Source organism: Ochotona curzoniae, unplaced genomic scaffold (assembly GCF_017591425.1).
Source record: "Ochotona curzoniae isolate NIBS_2020 unplaced genomic scaffold, NIBS_Ocur_1.0 patch120, whole genome shotgun sequence".
NCBI classification, from domain to species: Eukaryota; Metazoa; Chordata; class Mammalia; order Lagomorpha; family Ochotonidae; genus Ochotona; species Ochotona curzoniae.
Window position 1 is genome coordinate 577101 of NW_024466663.1, and position 21473 is coordinate 598573.

Here is a 21473-nt window from a genome sequence, read left to right on the forward strand (position 1 = left end):
TGAACACTCACCTGTCTTACATGTGCTGAGTCTTGAATGAATGTCCAGGCGACCCCAAATCCATGAGATTCTAAACCCCAACCCATCCACTTCTGTTCTTTTCCTTCATGTGAGACTGTATCAATTGCTTTGCCAAATGTCAGATGATATGTTATAATAATATGCTATCTTTTGCCTGTACTAATTTGCATAGATTTTGAGTTGTGTTAGCTGTTCTTTATCTTTGAAATCTGTAGTCATGTTAGCTTAAAACAGTGGGCCAATATCCCTTTAACCTACCAGATTTTTAAAACAAGTATGATGTATTCCGTTCTCTTTAAACAAGCATATTTAAGAGGTTAAATGTCTTCACTAGTCGCTAATAACAAAATGCAAATATCTTTAAATTCTTCAGTGTTCTTTATGTTGTAGGTCTATCTCCTGTCCTACATATTTTAGGTAAAATAGGGGACAATAAGTTCATACAGAGAATTAACTTTTTCAACAAGTTTGTGAATGGGTTTCCATGGTACTCAATTTTGTCTTTATCATAATGCCTCTGCACTCTGGTCAGAAGGAGAGGTTAGTTACGTCCTTCTCTCTTATGTCACCCTTTATCAGTGAAGACAGATGTTGGTGCTATGACTGTTCTCTCCATGTGGCAAGTAATGATGGAAAACAACTGAGTGACAAGACTTTGACTTAAGCAGCTGGATCCCTCCCTTCACAAAATAGCATTCTGAGGAAGACAAGGTCTAGTCAGCAGACAACTGCTGTGTGACTGACAAAAACTATGATGGAGATTGCAGCAAATGGTCAGAGAGATGGGAAAGAGATGGTAGAGGAAATGGCAAGTTTTCTGGAAGGGTTACTGTCCAAATCCAGTTTATAGGAAGAGTACAAGTAGATATTGGAGTCAAGGGCTCCCTTGAGATACAGGGAATGCCTGAAGCAGAGGTGTACTAAAAGAAACTTGATGATTGCCGTGGACTTCAGCTCATTCCAGACTTATCAGCATGAAAGAACAATCAGCCTTTGGCTTTTCTGGTTATGTCCTTTATCGACTAAAACAAAATGAGCAAAGCTGAAGTAAATCCTTTGAGTACCCACGATGTAAACCCACATTCTTCAGTCCAAATTCACTACTCAAACAATATTAGTTATATCTTTCATTGTTATTTCTGTAGTAGTTCTCCTTATTTTGCCTTGGAATGGAAGATGGAAGGCCAGGAGCTTATGTGCTTGGCTGGATGAAGGAAGCAGCACTTGGTCAAACTTAGCTTATGTGTTATGTCATTGAATTCATTGTTTCTTTTTGGCCCAAAAAACTGTAACACAATCTGGCTTTCATAAGAAAATCTAGAGAATTGTTACTAAAAATTTCTTAAAGATTTATGTTTTCAAAGTCCTAGTTTTAAAATGTAATATCCCTGTGCTGTACTTTGGAGCTCCACTCACATATTCTTGCCCAGCCTTTTTTACATCTGTGCTTAGCATAATGTTTTCATAATTTGTGTTTAGGTTTTCTAGTTCTCATCCAATCTCAAAAAGATCCAACTGCATGTAAGATATATGTGAATCTAATATACTTGCAAACACAAATGAGAGAATGTGAGCATCTAACTGGATTGCAGAGTTACAATTATTACATGTAAGACAGTATTTGGAGAGTAAGCAATGCATGTACGTTCAGCTGAGTAATTAAACAATCATACGACTGCATAATTAAAACTACAGAGTGAATGGATTCCCTACAAGATTCTGCATCACATTTAAAGAATGATTTTCTAAGTCCTGAAGGCAATAAAGTCAGTTTCTATTTGAGTATAAAACTTGTAGTACATTCTGAAAGCAAGAAATGCATGCAAATAATCACAGTCAAGAAAAGATCCTCTGATTAAGTAAATGTTATAAGCAAATCTTCTGGAGTCAAAATTCTTTATTTCCTTATGTTTTTATCCAATCATAAATTGATAACTCCTCTCATATCTTTGTTCTATAGAAACAGACAAGAGACAACTGGCCCTGCAGTGTCTCTCTGCTTTATCTTTTCTGCCTCAGGTTGCTTGAGCAGAAACCTTATTTTGTGTGTGTGTTCCCTATTTTTGTCTCTTGAACAGTTCCTTGGCATATATACTTTGGTTAACTCAAAATTGCAACAGCTTGGCTTTTACAATTGCTGAATCCCCTGGAAAAGCAGGTGGCATACTACATGGTTATACATTATTTTACAAAGCCTCAGGAAACTAATGTAGAAATCTGACTTGTGTGGCATATTTAAAGAGGAAAAAGTTATCATTTACTTTCTGTCCTTGCATTCTTCTCAGGTGATGGGCCCCGGGAGGATGTATCAGCTGATTTTATTTGGTTTATAAATTTAAACTCAGTGTGTCATTATAAGACCATGGTGTTATTCAAAATATCCTCATTATAATTCTCTTGGTACTGTCACATGATACTTTCAGCAATTATCTGGTCAGAGCAGTGAAGATGAGAATACATAGGAAGTTGTATTTTTAAAAGACCTTGTGGAAGTCAGGGCTGTGATGTATCAGGCTAAACCTCAGCTTGGAGTGCCAGCATTTCATATGCCTGCAGGTTTGAGTCTTGGCTGCTCTACTTCTAACAACTCCTTGAGAATGTATCTGGGAAAGTAGCAGAAGATGGCTCAAGTGCTTGGACCCCTGAACCCCTGTAGGAAACAGAGAAGCTGCTAGTTCTTGACTTTAGACTGGCCCAGCTCCAGTTATTGCATCCACTCAGGGACTGAACCAGTTGATATTAGATGCCTCTCACTCTTAGTCTATCCCTCTTTCTCTGTAACATTGCCTTTCAAATAGATAAACATAAGCATTAACAACACTTTTAATAGATGTTGTCTATTTCTTATTATTGGTTAAGCCCATTGTATGGTCAGAAAAGCATCTTCTACCTGAATAAACACTTGGCACAGTGGAGGTTGAAAGTCCAAAGTCAATTACAATGTCATTTTCTCTTTTACACAGCAAGGGTATGTGTGCCAAATCGTTAAAACTGCATCTCTGCTATGGGCAGAAGCATTAAAAAAACTTAGTAAATGATCATCATGGGTGGCCCATTGTTCAGCATTTGATGCATGAGCACCCTTTCTTTCTTTTATGTGAGGATAAAACTTCCCACCATGACCCCAGCAAGAATTTTGCATTGAGGATATTGTATGTGCTATTTTTGAAACTAGTGCAACAATAGTATTATAGTAAAAGATCAAAGCACATTTCTTCATTTTGGAAGATATAATACATTACAGAGTGTCTGTAGGTGCCTTTATTTCACACATAATAGTTGTCCAATATGGGATGCTGCTGAATCAAATTGATTTGCAAAATGATTCCATCGAGATACTGCATTTACATACTGATAAATCATATACATGATTTAATACTAACATTTGGAGATTTAAGACTCTCAATAGTTCAGAATTCATAATATAAAAAAATGATAAGATAGTTTATTGGTATGTTTTCTATAATTAGGCTGCCTGCTCCCTTTCTTATGTGTCCCACATGTTTCATTTAAAAAGAGCAGTATTTCCATAGAGTCTTTGGGTGATGTTCATCTCGTAATTAAAAAAGAATAGTAGAGGTCATTAATTAAATTAACATCTATTTCAGCTTCAGCTATTTCAACAAATATTTAATGAAAATTTATTAAGCATTAAAACAAAAAGGGTTTAAGAACTTGTTGGGAATCAAAAATGAAAATAAAGATGATATATTCTATGGCATAATTCAAAATAAATTATTTCTTCAAAAATATTTATTTGCTTGAAAAACAGAGAGAGGGGAAGGAAGAAAGAAAAAAACTAGCTTCCATCTTCTGTTGCATACCCCAAATGACATCAACAGTCCAGGCTGGACCTGCCCAAAGCCAGTAGCAGGAAGCTCCACTCCAGTCTCCTACATGGATAGCAGGACCTGAAAAAACTTGAGCCATCTTCTGCTGTCTTCCCAGGCACATTAGCAGGAAACTAGACTGGAATTAGGGTAGCCAAAGCTTGAACCAGCACTCTAATAACGGGATGCCAATTCTACAGGTGGCTTCACTTGCCATGCCACAATGCTAGCACCTCAGAATACAATTTTTTTAAGAAAAAGATTTACTAATGTACAAAAAGGAAAGTATCTGAGAATTTTAGTGTTATTTTGTACATTGAAAAATGTTGTATAGCTTTGCAAAAAAAATTGTAGTTAAAAATGGAAACATGTACATGGAATTAGTAATTGAATAAGTACTTAGGAGGAATTCAGACATTTGGAATAAGTTATTTTATTTTACCATTAAAAGATGCATTCACTCATCACTCATGAATTCATGAGGTTACATATATGATTGAACGGATTGGCTATGTTGCATTAAATGTTTACATCTAATATAAAATAATCTAATATTTTCTAACTTTAGAGACAGGACAATGCAGTGGTGGTGAAATTTTTTTATTTTTGAAAAATTTGTTAAATTAAACAAGAATGGAATTTGGGTTGTTTTTTTAATTGAGTGGTTATAGAGTCTTGCTTTTCAATGAAATAAAACAAATATGAATGTCGTATGCACCTGATATAATTGATGCAATGTAAAAGTAGCATGTGTACATTCAAAGCATGACCTTTGGACATTAAACTATTGGTTTTAAAAATATTTTCTCTCAACTCACTAGGAATACTTTGTTTTCTTCTGGATAATTTGCCCTATTGGGCAGTAAGCAATTTGTTTTATTCATGGCAGAAAGTATGTAACTGGATTGGGAGGTTTGTATCCAGTGGCTGAAGGATGAGGATGTTTGAAATTAAAGTTTCTGATGTGGCATAAATATTTGCAATTTAATATTCAGAGTGTCCCCTTAAGGAGGTCTGATGGTGGAAGAATGCAAGAATTGATCTGCATTTCAATATTCAAAAAAACATGTTTCCCCAGCAGGGAAGGAAGCATGTTGGCATTGTTGGACCCTATAGTATTAGAAAGGCATTTTCACCTTGCATATTTATAATACCTGACCTGTCTTCCATGCTCAATGTTATTTGAAGTCTTACACTGACTTTATAATCAACTATCATTTTTAATCACTTTTAATTGTAAATTGGAGGCAACTAGCCATAGATTACTAATGTGACATTTTATTGCCAGTTAAGCTTTAGTCTAAGCATAAGAAAGCAATTTATTGTCTGACATCAATGGAAATAAAAAATAGGATTTGCAATTGTGGAAAACATGCTGTCATTCTGAAACACTTTCGGTGAATGTTGAAATAAGACCTGGTCTTATTGCTTTTCTCTTAATCATTGCTCACCTACAATAAACACAATTTCTTTACAGCCTCCCTGTCTGAGTTCTGTAACACATGGTTTGAAGAAAATGTCTGGATTGATTAACAGCATAATAGTGCAATTTTAATGGATATTAAGCAAAAGAGTGAACATTTGCTAATATTTAAGAAAGGCTTTTTAGTAGTAAGACATTGTGAAATTTTTGAAATGATCACCATCGGTGTATATTGGTAAAGTTAACTAAGATGATAAGAAGAAATTCAGAAATGTAGTTATTAAAATGTATGCTGTGTGCATCTATTTATATTTTCACCCACATTTATAGACATGTACCTATAAAATCTTTAGACGAGGGAATAATGAAAGTAAATTAAACAGTCACACTCATGAATTAAATATTGATTCTATTTTCCCGTAAATTGGACAAAGCTGGTATTTCCCAAAAATGGCTGAAAGAGATAAGATGTAAAAGTCCTGGGGTCAGAGTAGTGGTGTTAATCCCACATCCTGCATCGAAGTGCCTAGATTCAAGTCCTGTGATTTCAATCCATATTGCTGCTAATCCACTCCCAGGTAGGCAGCAAATGATGATTCTAATCTTTAACTTTCTGTCATTTATGTGGGAGATCGAAATGAAGTCCTTTGCTCCTGATTATGTCCAGTCCTGGTTATTGAAGGCATATGTGAGGCCAAACAATGAATGGAAGAACACTTTTTCTTTCTATTTTTTGAATCTACCTCTCAAATAAGTAAAAATAAACTTAAGAAATAAAATTCTCAGACTTCAATACACTGCTGATTTCTCATAAGGAATATGTTTTTGATCAAATAAAATCATAATGCTATATTTAAATTACCATACAGTTTTATGATTTTGCTGATTGAGTATCACCAGATGTGCCTTTATTTCATTTAAAATTTGGCTTTTCCCCTTTTTTCTTTCATCCCAGTATTAAAGAACCCAGTGTGTAAACTGTATAGATTTCCGACATCTGACAATAAGTGGATGCGGATTCGGGAGCAAATGTCGGAGAGCGTACTTTCTTTTCATATTCCTAAGGAATTGATTTCCCTTCACATAAAAGAAGATTTGTGTAGGTAAGAGAAAAGAATTTGTTATTGTCTCATATTTACTGTGTTGTATCTTTTTAAAATCATTAATAAAATGATATATATATATATTCATTATATATGATATGTTTTAAAATATGTATACATTGTGGTGTGATGGATTGAGCTGCCACGTGCAATGCTTGCATCTCACATGGGTATTCATCCAATACCCGGCTCATTTACTTCTAATCCAGTTCCCTGGTAAAGCAGCAGAAAATATCCTAATTCCTTACATTCCTGCCCCTTTTAGAATAGCTACAGGAGGATCCTGAATCCTGGCTTCAGCCTGGCGCAGCATTGGCCTTTGTAATCATTTGGGGAGTGAACCAGTGGATATAAAATCTCTTTCTTTCATCCCCTCTTGGCAACCCTGCCTTTCCATAAATAAAATAAATCATAAAAATGTAAACATTGCAAAATGGTTAAATAAAGGCATTAAAACATGCATTGCTAATATGCTTATTAACTTAGTTTCCTAAAATTTTTTTAGGCATGAGGATAATAAAAAGCTTATCCTGCACTATTCACTTTGGTGACCACTAGACACTTGAAATGTGATTAATCGAATCTGAGAGGATCTATAGGTGTGAAGTGTACACAACAGGTCTACAGTTATTAATGAATACATTTATGTACAGAATTAATAACGACATGTTAACACTTGAAATGTATTAAGAAATTACTGGTGCAATTAATGTCACCTGTTTTCTATTTCTATTCATATATATGACTACTATAAAATTCTAAGTTACTTAGTGATTTTCATTTGTGACTTGAGTTATATTTTTCTTGAGGTTAGTTTGGTTATGAGTAACTTGAATTTTGACCTAGAAGTAGTTCTGTGTCTTCACCTTACTTTTATGGACACTGCTTCTGTCAGTAATTCATATTTGACTCTGCTTTGTAATACTCACTTCTAGTACAGGCTCATATATATTTTGTGATCTAAAACCAGTTTGAAATAATGAGAAAAATATCCTGTTCTCATGGATGATATTGCTAGAATAAGACAGAAGGATTTCACAGCTGATTGGTTAAGAAGATCTCTGAACCAGAACTACTCAAATTATTTGCCTCTCTGGCTTTTAAACAAATCTCTCATGGTTTTTAAAATGCTGAATGTCAGGTGTGCAACTATGCCAACACCACAAAGGCTCTGAATCTGCGGGAATCCATGTGACCTCAAGGACTGAGTATGCCATGGACAGGACAGGTAAAATCTGGAACATATTAACTGAATTGGTTAGAGCAGGAATAACTACACAGATGGTGTATATGCAAGTGAGGAGGACATAAATGTTAATTTTAGGAAAATATGCAGGAAACAGGATCATTATTAAATAATATGTAAATAGGAAAATAAACATTAAAAGGGGGATGTGTATTTGATAATAGAATGAGGAAAATTGGGCCTTAAAAACCAGAGAACCAATATTGAAACAGGCCTAGAGCTACTGTAACATATTCAGGAATGTAAATAGGCTATGTAGCAATCAGATGCAAGAAGGGATCCATAACACAAGTGATTCTCAAGTTAGCTTTTTCTGTTCTATCCTTGCCTATAGCTAGTGCGGTGAATGGCTCATGAACATGAGTCCCCTGGAAGGATAGGTGAGCTTAAGAACTTGTATTGGATTAGAAGAATGAAGGTTTTGATTTCTGAAAGTCATAGGAGAGTTGTTATCCTCATTACAGCCTCATTCTGGGTCATTGGACCCTAAGAAGTAGTCCTACCAGAACCATGTAAAGTTTAATGTTTCAACCTGAAGAGCAGAGGAAATGGCCTATTTTCCCCACGGGTTATGGAATAAGGAAGGACTGTCAGCTGAGAGGCACGGATTGGAGAAACCAGGCAAGACTTTATAACTTACCAGACAGTGAAACACAGAAGAGAAGTTAACAAATGAAATAGACTTAAGTTAGGACAACCCTGTACCCTAAAGTGACACCTTAATAGCTGCATCTCACAACATTAGCCAGTCCTTAATTTTCATAGCAATATCTATAAAGACATGGAAAATGATGGCACTTATGCAAATCAATGACACGTATTTATACATTGTTACATTATTTAACATAATAAATATTTTTAGGCCAGTATTTTCACATTGAAAATGCAAAACAAAACCAGTATCATGGAGAAAGTAAGAAGAAAGACCTGTATCTCTAATTTGTCTTTTGTCATTAATTTGAAAACATCTTAAGGCTGAGCAACTGTCCTTCTGGGGCAGTCATCTGAAGTGCTGCTTCAGCCCTGGATCTACCCGCACGCCACTGATAGCTCTGGATGTCTATACGCTGACAGAAAATCCTAGAAAGAAATTGTGAGTGTGAAATAAGGCAAAAGAGATGGATGGTTAGGCCAGCGAATGTTTGTAAGCAGAATCACTGTAACTATTTTTACAATTTTTAACACACCAAAATGGTTATCGCCTAATGGCCTGATCATGTTGTCTTATCATCTCTCTCTCTCTTTTTAATGCTAAGAACATTTAACTGAAAGAAAAACATGATTCCTCTAACAGTTCAAACTGTTGTCAGTACAATGTATCCAATATCGAGTGCTTCGCTTTGAGTCCCAGTCCTGATTTAAGCTACATACAAATACAGAACTGGGCAAGTGGCGACTGCAACTCAACTAATTGTGTGTCTGTTACCCATGTCAGAAACCTTAATTAAGTGTCCAGTTTTCAGTTTATCTTGATACTACATGGATTGGAAGCATCTGAGGAGTGAGCCAGCACACGTGAACTGGTTCTCTTGCTCTCCCATCCTTCCTTTCCTACTCTGTCTTCACGTCTCTTTTCTCTCACCCTTTGTACCTTCATCTGCTTATCAAATTAAAACCAGGGTCGATGGACAGTTTTGTTGGATAAATAGGAACAATGACCCAAAAGATGATGCTGCACCATCATAGAACAAACTGAGCACCAGGATTGTTTTAAAAAAAGTTAAAATTCTTTCTTGTGAAACCAAACTATATAAAAATTTGATTGTGAAAATTGGCTAAGGATTATCATGATCAGACTGTTCTATATAACTATCTCTTCAGTGCCTTTTCTGCAAGTTCCCTCATCATTTGAAGGTGTTAAAAGTTTCAACACTGATCCTTTAGATTTTTATTTAGAAGAAAAAAATTGTACAAAAATTCAGAACAGGCAGAAGAAAATAACTGTAGGAAATATAGAAAATACCAGTAGAATATAAGTTTGATTAAACCCAAATTAAAAATTCTTAAGGAAAAAAATCTAAGGGGGAAAGGCCAATCAGGAAAAAATAATGGAGAAAATAGTGAAATTTAAAAATGCAGTTGCCAAATGAAATGCACAGAGATAGCATGAAGAATTGAACACAAAGAACTTGTACCAGCAACGTAGAAGACAGGATGGTATGCCATTTTCAAATCCTAACACAGGTGGAAAAAGATTTAAAACAATGGGTCCGAAGATGCTCGATGTGCATGCCAGAGAGCTGGAAGCTACAAAATAACGTTTAGTGTGTAGAGAGAAACGCAATTACTGAAGAACTTGAAAGAAAACAGTGAATAGGTAGTTGAGACTGCAGTTTTGTTTTTCCCTTTCCAAGCTAAATCAGGCTAATTTTCTTCCTGTGTAACTAAATGCTAGAAACAACAGCACAGCTATCACTTGCTGAGAGGAAAAGACTGTGAACCCAAATTATTAAATAGGGTCATGCTATGAAATTTTATGACTGGAACAGTGGCAATATATGCTTAAATATGCAGAAGTGAAGAAAATATCACCCGTGAAACTTTTTTGAATCATAGATTAAAGATCTATTGATGCCATTCATTACAGGAGATAATTTAAGTAAAGAGTTATATTTTCAATAAAATACAAATCAATACAAAATCATAACATATAGTAATGTAGCTTAAGGTAATTAAACCATCGAATTAAGTATTTAAGAGTGATGAGTGTGTTTCTGTAAGATAAACTGATACATTTTTCTTGGATGGAATCTCCAGATTAGGTAAAGTTTCACTTTGAAGTCCTTTTCTCAGTTGTGCTACTTTTGTTCAAATATGTAATGGGTTTTACCTGCCCCATGTTCCCTTTATGATATGAAGCAAAGGTACTGTATTCTCTTGTTTGATGAAAATTACATGTTTTATAGTGCTGTTATCTTTTAGTGCTTACAAGTGGTTCAGTGCTTCAATTTATTTGCTCAAAAATTTGCTCTGAAAGAATTATTAAGAATCCTGTGTGTTTTCTTCAGGAAAAACAATTACCTCGGCAACTTTATATCATGGCCATTTGCACTGTTAAACTGTCTGTGATCTGAACTTTTAATACATATATTAGTGAGATGTGTCATTTTTTGGTAGTGAGTAATAAACAGATATAAAGTGTGTATCTGTTCATATTCAGTTCTGGATAAGAAAATAGGACTATAAATGCAAGTGTGTGTGTGTGTTTAGAAGAAGAGAATCAATACCAACCTATGATTTCTGATTCAGCTATATTATGTACCAGAAAAAAACAATTATTTAAAGACACAGAAAATAGTTTTGTCTTGCCAGGCGTATGTTACTACTTAGATCTGCCATTGTTGCATAAAAGCAGTCGCAGATGATAGTTAAGTAAATATTTATAGCAGTATTTTAGTAAAATCTTATTATAAAAGCAGACCTTCCTTTTTACTTATCACAATAAGGAATTTGCTCTCCTGTAAGTCTTCCATATCTGTGAAGTTTGGATTTTGAAAAACTTCTACTTTCTTTCATGGTAATTGGATTCATTGAATCTTCTTTTTCATCCCATCCTTGAATTTTGATTATGAATTGATGGGAATCCACTGTCAATATAAAATAGGTATGTTTCCATCCCTATAAATTAAATGCGACAGAATTATGCCTGTTTTGTCAAGGGAGTTGAAAATTGAAAATTGAAACGTGTACTAGGATTGGTGAAAGGTTTATAAACTTGCAGATACAGGCTTTTAAAGTTTGACAATGAGTTTAAAGGGTGAAGGGAAATGTCAGCTAAGAAAGAGGATTAAAGGAAATGTTAGCCGTGTGAGAGTACTTTAAAAAGTTTCTAGAAAATACAGATAAAATATAAATTGGACAGGTATTTTGCTCAGTGTTTAAAACACCACAAGGAACACTTACAGTAAATATCAGATTGTTGAACTCAAGTCCCAGTTTTCCTATAGATTGCAGTTTCCTGCTGAAAAAGCAACAGGTGATGACTCAGATCCTTGGGTCTCTGCCACCAAAGTGGAGGCTTAGATTGAGTTACAGATTACCAGCTTCACTTCTGCACAGCAAAGGAAGCAGTGAATCAAACAAAAAAGCAGCCAACAGAGTAGGAGAAAATATTTTCACGCTGCACAATAGACAAGGGACTAAAATCCGGAATATACAAAGAACTCAAGAATAACCCTTACAAGAAAACAAACAAATTAGTGAAGAAATGGGTGAATGAAATGAGCAGACACTTTTCAAAGGAACAAATCCAAATGACTAACAGACATATGAAAAAATGCTCAAACTCCTAGCAATAATGGTAATTCAAATCAAAACACCGAGATTCCACTTAAATGCAGTGAGAATGACCCATGTATAGAAAACTACTAACAACACCTGCTGGGAAGGATCTCGGGGGGGGGAAAAGTGCCCCTACTTCACTGTTGGTGGGATTGCAGGCTGGTGCAGCCACTGTGGAAGTCAATATGGAGAATACTCAGGCAACTGAAAATTCACCTACCATATGACCCAGCAATCCCACTTCTGGAATATATCCAAAGGACCTGATACATGAGAAAGCAACGTGTACCCCTGCATCATTGCAACAAAATCAGTGATTGTGAAAATATGGAAGCAACCTAAATGCCTATTGACAGAGGATGGTATAAATAAACTTTTTCATCTACTCTATGGAATACTACTCAGCTATTAAATGAATGAAATACAATCATTTGCAGCTAAATTGGCCAAACTGGAGACCATTATGCTAAGGGAAATGAGCCAATCCCAAAAGTTTAGATATCACATGTTTTCTCTAATGTGGGATAAAGAGCAAAAAGTTGGAACAGCTTCTCTTTCATCTCTAATTTTAAGAGATTGTGCCCTGGTGATGCTCAATGCTAATATGGCTAGGGGTTGTTTTGCTCATCTTCTCAGGGAAGGTTGTTTTCTTGTTTCAATTTGCAGTTTTCTGGTGTCAAATTTCATTTTTCTGTCAATTTTATCTTTTTTCACTTCCTAGTTATTTTTATCTATCTCAATATGTTCTTGTGATTTATTTATCAGTCATCCATAACAGAGCGATCGCTTGGATACACTTGAGATGGTTAATGTCACTTTCAACACTCCTTTTGCTATCTTATGAGTCATGATGTTCTAGCTTTGATTTTAATTTGCATAGCACAACATGGGTCATACACTGGCTTATATTCCTCCATAAAGGTTCTTTATTTCCTTTGTAATCAATGTAACAATGATGAAAGTTTGTTATTTTTCTCCCTGTTATGAACTATGCTCACTAGCTGTGTATTCAAGGGGATGCACAATGGAAGTATAGAGGAGACTGAAGTGGAGACAAAGCACAGTAAGTGTGTCTACACATTCAGATCAAGGATGGACTCCCAGTGAAATGATTTGAAGCTGTCCTGACAGTAGGATGTTGGACTCTCCAACATTGTCCACGCCTACATTGTTGGGAGACATTTTAATGGTAACATGATGGACTTACGACTGATCATGAAGGACACATATTATAAAACTAGCAGGGAAATCAATGGGAAGGGGAGAGTGCTTAGGGAAGAGAAAGGGAAATCCCAGTGCCTATTAAACTGTATCATAATTTTTAAAAAAAGTTAAAAATTAAAATTAAAAAATAAATAAAAGACTGTGAGCTTCAGTCTGGCCTAGCCCTGGATTTTACAGGAATTTGAGGACAAGAGTCCTTTTTCTCTTCATTTTACTCTGCCTCTCAAACAATAATAACAATAATCCTTATTTTGATGCAAAAATGTGATATCCTTGCGCAGGAATGGTCCTCAAAATGTTTATAATTAATGCACATCATGCAAAACCTCTGTTTGATTTTTAAGTTTTTGTACCAAAATAAATGTCTTTTAGTATCAATTTCCCACAAACTTTGAAATAACCACATATACATGCATACATGCACACACATATATACATAATCAAAACTGTTGTAAAGATGAATCAGTATTATTGATTTTGTAGTATGTTTCTCAAATTGATAGGATTGACAGTACACTGGTCACACTGAAGTATATTCTTAACTTTCACAAATTTGAAGTAGCTATATGTTCAATTGAGTATTCACCTGTATCTATCCTATTTTCAGGGTTGTATAATGCATATATATGTGTGCGTGTGCATATACTTATTATATATATATATATAATTTTAGAAAAATTTTATACTTTGCAGCCAATTCTGAAATTGAGTATAATTGTGGCTGGCAAGTCATTGGCAATGCAGCCTCTACTTTCATATTGCAAATACTGTGTGTTTGCCTGAAGCTGCTATCTTAAAGCATTTTCACCAGGTCTTTGAGCCTCACAGTTACTGTGACATTTGAACTCAGCATGAACCGCTTTTATTGAATTTGAGGCTGTACATACACAGAATCTCAGAAGTGTCATAGGGCTTAAATCCTTTGGGACTCCTTCCAATTGACCTAGGTAACAACACCTTTTGACTTCAGCTGCACATATGTAACAGTTTTTGAATTGGCACTGTAGTGAATTCATGACACTACATGGTTTGAATTTCATATTATGGCTTAGGTCTTACAAAGTCACATGCAACAGTAAGCCTTAGATATCACTGATGTTTACTACTGTGCAACAAAAAAAAAAAGCTTATACTTAATAATTTTGTGATTATTTGTTCCCAGAGCCAAAACTAAAGTAATAAAAATGTATAAAGCAAGAAAGTTAATGTAAAATCACTATAAATCCACAACCAAGAAGGAACTGTACCTTTATTTTCTATATAAACTTTCATCCCCTTGAGCCTCACTGCGGCAGGGTAGAGCAGATTTTACTGCTCTGTGGCTATCATTTCCTGATTTTCATCTTGATTTTCCTTTAAAACCTAACCCATATATGAGTCCTTTTTGATTCTGTGAATATGACATTAAGTACCAATTTAAGCAACTCATCATTTAATATATGCCGGCTTAATTTTGATTGATATATTTGAATACTAAAAGTATACTTACATATTAACAAAGAAGATTCAAAAGAGTAGTTTTCTTCGCAGCAACATAAAAGCACTTGCATTTAACAATAGGTGATTAGGTTTGTTAATTAATGGTACTTTGATTTCTTCTAGTTTAAGGAGCTACTTTCAACCTAAATACCAAACATTATGTAAAATTTAGCTCTCAAGGCATAGTTTAAAACATTTTATAGGTCCCTGTCATTTAGTAAAACTACAGTCATTTAGAATTTCATTCTTCCTTTTCCCCACTTCTGTAAAATATATAGACAAATGAGGGATGCTTATCATATATTTACATAGCTTGAAAAAGCAGCTTGATTCCTTACAAAATCATTGGGTAACTAGTGGCCTCTGTCACAGGATTGGTGGTGTCTTCTGTGTACCTTGCGCACCTGCCATTTTGGGTTATATTCTGGCTTCTGCTATTTTAAAGTCTCTATTTGTATTTGTCCTTTGGTCCTGATGATATGCTACTCCTAAAATACTTGTACTATTTCCTTGAGCACTCACTGGATACACTTAATCTTTGATATATCTTAATATGCAAACTTAAAGTAAGGAGAGGAATATGGTTCTGCCGTCTTTTCAATCCTAATTTCCATAGTCTGATTTATCTATCATCATCAATGAGTCTTTATTGTCCAGACTGTAGTTCATGAAGTATATATTCCTGTATACATTATTGAAACTATTACTGTATTGTACATCACATTTTATAACTTTCCCCATTAGGATTATTTTGTAATGTTTTACATCATGGTCTCTCTCATGGAAATAGTCAATGAGGTGCCTGAAATTATTGCTTAAATGCATATGTATGTCAAATACAATGTGAATAATTGAGATGCATGCATCTTACAGGCAAAATTGTACACATAACTTATGTTCTATAGGCTTAAATATGAGAAGTGAATCTGAGTATGTATTTTAAGGTCCTGAGTGCCAATTTCTAGTTTTCCTCTGGAAAATTTGCATCAGTTTTTTTTTTTTTCATTTTTAAAGTTTATTTCTATAAAAGCCCTCGTGTGACCTTTCTGCTTGACAGGGAGAAAAAAACCCTCCTGACCAGTGTCAGCAGATGGACTGTTGTACAATCAGTCCTGCTCAAGATCAGTGCTGGCCTATGGATGAATTACTTCAGTGTGATTTTAAAAGAAGAAAAAAGAAAATAATGTATAAAATTGCAAGTGCAATATCTTAATGAGGTGGTTCATTTTATCATATTTTAAAGCTTAAGTCAGCTCTGTGGAGCTCACACTGTATTCTTTTTTTAACTCCCAGTAATTACACTGTCAAAAACTGGGCATATATTCATTTCCAAACACAAATATTTTGATTAACTATATTACAGATACAGAAATATATGCATATACTTACAGGAAAGTAAGAAAATCATGATTATCCTTTTGATTTGTAAGAATTACAGTTATACAAGTATTTAACGTATATTTTGTTATTGTGTGATGAATATTTTAACATTATTCATAATGTAATTTTAAAATTTTATTGCTATTAAACATTTTAAGTACATTTTGTATTTTTACAACACGAATCGCTTTGGAATATGTAGCTTATTTTCCCAAATTCTTAAATTGAATTCTCTAGAATTTGTTATAAAATAAGATGGAAAATTAGTTACATTTCTAGCAACTTACCCAATTTTTATTTCTTCCTCGTTTTCTGATACTGGCTATTTTCCATGCTTCAACACTGTTATCTCTGGAATAATTCAGAAAAGTAAATAATGATGACTGCTTCAAACAACTGTATGTGGAGTTCATTCACTCTTTAAATTCAAGGATATGAATGTGAAGAGAACATTCAACTGCTTTATACACCAGCATTTTTTGCATGTTTATTTTAAACCCTCAACTCTCTCTCCTCTCTCTTTCTGCCTCCATATAAGTAATACACACTTCTTCAAGGTCCATTGTCTTTCCATGATATCATTTTCCAAATGCTCCAAGTAATACATCTGTGGGTTTTAGATTTTTGACCCTGTCTGCAAAATCTTTTTTTTTTTTTAAGATTTATTTATTTTTATTGGAAAGGCAAATATGCAGAGAGGAGGAGAGACAGAGAGAAAGATCTTCCATCCGATGATTCAATCCCCAAGTGAGTGCAACAACTGGAGCTTAGCCAATCCAAAGCCAGAAGCTCTTCAGGTTCCCCCACACGGGTACAGGGTCCCAAAGCCTTGGGCCATCCTTGGCTGCTTTTCCAGGCCACAAGCAGGGATTGGAAGGGAAGTGGAGCTGCTGGGATTAGAACCAGCGACCATATGGGATCCTGGCACGTTCAAAGCCAGGACTTTAACGACTACTATAATGTGCCAGCCCTGCCAAATCTTATTTATTTCTTATAGCTACCTCAAATTCAAATATCTAACACTTATTCCTTATCCTACTTTTCAACATCGCTCTTTTTCTGCTAGTTCCTATCTTAGGATAATAGGAACTTCTGCTCAGGCAATATTGTAGCATGTCCTATGTTACAACATTTGCTCATAGTCAACTTCAAATATTAATTTAAGATCATTCTAGCCCCATGATTATTCCTAAATTTGCAAAATAATGAGTCAAGTGCAGAAAATATATTTGGTTTTTGCTATATGATCATTAATAAAAGTTTTGCAGTTTTAGTATTTTCACATGCATTGTTTATGGTGACTATTTTCTTTGAGTTCTGTACTATTTCAAAGGTTGGCTGTGCTTGGCATACATTGATGTATGTAAGTTCCTAGATAAAATGATGGTACCCAGTGTAGCGAACATTCTGATGGACACATATGTGGTTTTAAAACTTGGTGTTTGGGGCCTAGCACAGTGGCCTAGTGGCTCATGTCCTTGCCTTGCATCTGATGGGATCCCATGTGGATGCAGGTTTGTATCCCAGCTGTGCCACTTCCCATCCAGCTCCCTACTTGTGGCCTGGGAAAGCAGTTGAGGATGGCCCAAAACCTTGGAACTCTAAACCCATGTGAGAGACCTGAAAGAGGCTCCTAGTTCCTGGCCTCAGATGAGCTCAGCTCTAGCTGTTGAGGCCACAAGAGAGTGAACCAGTGCATGGAACTTTTTTCTCTCTGTGTTTCCTTCCCTCTCTATGTCTGCCTTTCCAATAAAAAATATATATATTTTTAAAAATTAAAAAAAAAGATGTGTTTAAATGACACTCTCTGGTGGCTATGTAGTGTAAGCTTTATAAAAAAGTGTCAGTTCCTATATCATAAAATGGTGAAAATTTATTTTAGTAAAAAGTGTTTCCAGAGGCTGAGGAGACTAGACCAGAAAGATTGGAAATGGTTATATAGTGGAATAGAAAAGACTAAAGGCTCTTTTATTTAATACCAGTGTACTGTGTTTTTAAAAAATAGGTATTGGAAGAAAAAATTTATTTTGTTTTCACTATTTTTTTTTAAATATTTGATATGATGGGCACACTAATCCTGATGGAGTGTTCAATCCAAGAAATGTTCTAATGTGTGAACATGATAGATTTTAGGCCTATAAAATATAAAGTTTTAATAACTTTATGTGTTTGACAGAATGCATGTATCTGGCCTATGCATGTATTAGAGCTCAAAAATACACATGAATTAGACTAATGATTTGGACCAAAGACAAACACATGTATGTTGCTCATTACAAAATATTTCAGATATTTTGTAGTCCACATTATACATATGTAGAACTACAATTCTAAAAATATATCTATACCGAGAAATAACTGTAATCTGAATCTCTGTGTTGAACACGGTGTATTATTATATGTGTAACAATGGCCATGATGATCCTTTAAAACCCCAGCTTTGGAATCACCTGTTCCATAACAGAGTGCTTTAGAGAGATACAACTTTCTTGTGAACTTAATTATTTTTGTTTATACAGGTTTTCTAATGAATAAAACTCTTCTCAATGGATAATTTTATATCTTGTATTTTATCTCAAAACACTTTTTGTTATAATAATTTTAGCATTGTTCACCCTATTCTGAAATTATAGGTCTACAAAAACATTCTAAAATTTTGTGTATATTAAAATTCCTACAGCTATATGTATTTAGATAAGTTCTATTTCAAGCACTCCTCCCCCCATAGGAAACCATATATAGTCAGGTTTTTATTGACCCAGCCTGTATGTTTAGCTTTTTTGAACTACATTTTCTTTTTTCAAAATATGTTTAATTCCAGACCAGGGTTCCTTGTCTGATCCTTACCTCTTGCCAATTTTCCAGCTTCATCTTTCGCTTTTTTTTTTTTTGCTGTTGGTTGTACATAGGGTTTGGAAGATATCTCTTGAGATTTGCATACTTGACAATAATGAAGGCAGAGTGAAAATGGAAGGCAAGGTTCATTATAAGGAAGAGCAATAGGGAGCCAACTACTCTACAAAGATATAATGTTTCGCCAGTAAACTTCAAACTGTCAAATCTCATAGATGTTTTTGTACTTTTCAAATTCTGTTTCTCTTTGTGCTTTTCCTTTTCTTTTGTTTGTGCTCTCAGAATAAGGAAGTCTTAGGAATCAAAATAAATAAATAAAAAACCACCACCCCAAAAGATATCACATCAGGGCTGTGTTGTCAACTGTCGACTCATCCCTGACTACTATTATTTTTCTGTTCCTTTTTTTATTTTTACAATGTTGATGCACAGTTAGAATATTTTGTGTTATTTATCACATAAAATGCCCTTGTCCTACCAGCTTCTATTGTTGAAGACAGATGCTGTGTGCCATTAGGTTCATTGTTATGGATTTTTGCTATCATTTAATGAGAAGCCCTGTAGAGTCCTTAGTTTTACCAAGCTGGCAATAGAAATATACATCTTATTTTACTATTTGGGTGTTAAACTATCCCTCGCTAGAAAAATTAAGACAAAGCTCATTTAGAAGCGTATCTTTTCTATTGTTTCAAAATTCCTTACTTCACATTTTTGGATTAGAGGAGAATATACTGTTATGATGAAAACACATGCTTAGACTCTTTTGCCTGAGCGCCAGTGTGAAGCTGGCACTTGGTACAGACTTAAGATCTGCAGAAAGCTCCTTAAATTGTGAATTTCCTGTATCATTTAATTAATTAATATAGTTTGTTCTGCTATGAGGCATAATCTTTAGTATTTTTTTTTTAGATTTATTTATTTTTACTGAAAGGGCAGATATACAGAGAAAAATAGAGACTGAGAGAAAGATCCTCCATCCACTGGTTCACTCCCAAAGTAGCCTCAGTGACTGGAGCTGAGCCAGTCCGAAGCCAGGAGTCAGAAACTTCTTCTGGGTCTCCCTAGCAGGTGCAGCGTCCCAAGGTTTTGGGCCGTCCTTGACTGCTTTCCAAGGCCACAGGCAGGGAAATGGATGAAAAGTGGCATAGCCAGGACACAAACCCACAACTATATGGGATCCCAGTGCATGAAAGGCGAAGATTTAGCTGCTGAGCAATTGCTCTATGCCCAAATTTCCTTGTTTTTTTTGTTTGCTTCGCTTTGTTCACACACACATATATATATGTATATACATAGACATATTTATATGTATATATATATTTTTTTAAATTTCTTTTGCAGGGTTACTTTGGTAATTAGATAAAGAGTCACAAGAGTCTACAACTTTAGGCCATATGGTGATATTATCGTGTTTTTAGTATAGCTACTATATTTTAACAAATTGGCTCCATTAACCTCTGCTAATACTTTTATGACATGACATAATGTATTTTCCTACTCTGATGTTCAGTTTTCTCATCTGTATGAAAGGAGCTAAGTCCTATGCACATAGGGATTTAAAAATAAATTAATTGTAAAACCAGTGTGAGGGCATAGATGTATATACCTTTAAAAGGTAGAAACCTCTTAGCCTATACATGAAGAATCATGGACACAGCAAATATCCAAAATGTCAAAGGTCTGACCACAGTTATTTCTGAGCTCAATGGAAAGTTAGAATTGTCTACAAAACATTTGAGTCTATAATTTAATATAATTTCTGTAATTTAGTATAATTTCCTTGGTTTCCTGATCCAGTGCTCCTCATAAATGTATTCATTGGACCATAATTTATCCTTGGAAAGATCAGCCTACACACATGCTGATTGTCCACAAAACTGGTGGATTTGATGCTGAGGCAGTCAATTTTGAAATGGCAGCCTCCAGATCACTTAAGATTTCTGGCCCACAAAAAAGGAGGGAAAAAAAATCATCATTTTGTTTTTTATGTTATTCCTGGAATTTATTAAGATACCTATAACAAGCAATAAATGATATAATATTTTTCACAAGAACAATTGAAATGTTTAGCAGAGGGCAGCAGGATTGCATTCAGGAAATGGAAGTAAAGATAAAGGTAAAAAGTTAGGCAGTACTGTGCTTGCCTGGGCTGCTGTAAATGGCGGCCTGGACCATGGTGATGGTGATAGACCTGGAGATATAGATAAACTGGAGACTGCTTTCAGAAGGAACTGGTGATGGAATACACTTAGGACAGGATGTCAAGACTGATTCAAGCAGGGGTTTAGGAAACCTTGGATGAGCACTAGGTGCAGAAATAAAAAGGAGACATCACTGAATCTTAATTGAACACTCCAGTTCTCTACTATCCAAATTCATAGTCACCTATTGCATGCAGCTATTTAGCATGTTTAGGATTGTTAAATTTAGATAAAAATAAATGCTCAGCATCTCCTTTGCCCTTCTTATGTTTAAATATCTGATAGCTATATATGACTACTAGCTATTGCATTAGAAAACCTAAAAATGGGAACCATGTTAAACAAAACTGATAAGAATAACTGTAACTGACTGGATGTAGAGCCTTTGAAATGTTGATTACATTTTTAAAATAATCTAAAAATTTTGCGACT

The 21473-nt window shown here is 34.8% G+C and overlaps 1 protein-coding gene across 5 annotated transcripts in view; it reads left to right on the plus strand.

Moving 5' to 3' along the window:
• LOC121166309 (inositol polyphosphate 4-phosphatase type II-like) overlaps positions 1-21473 on the plus strand; it is a 329961-nt gene that overhangs the window by 175498 nt on the left and 132990 nt on the right. For all 5 annotated transcript variants that reach the window (XM_040995445.1, XM_040995448.1, XM_040995446.1 and 2 more), the window contains one exon: positions 6230-6377. In XM_040995445.1, coding sequence (XP_040851379.1) covers positions 6230-6377 — 148 coding nt within the window. The remainder of the gene's footprint in view (positions 1-6229; positions 6378-21473) is intronic.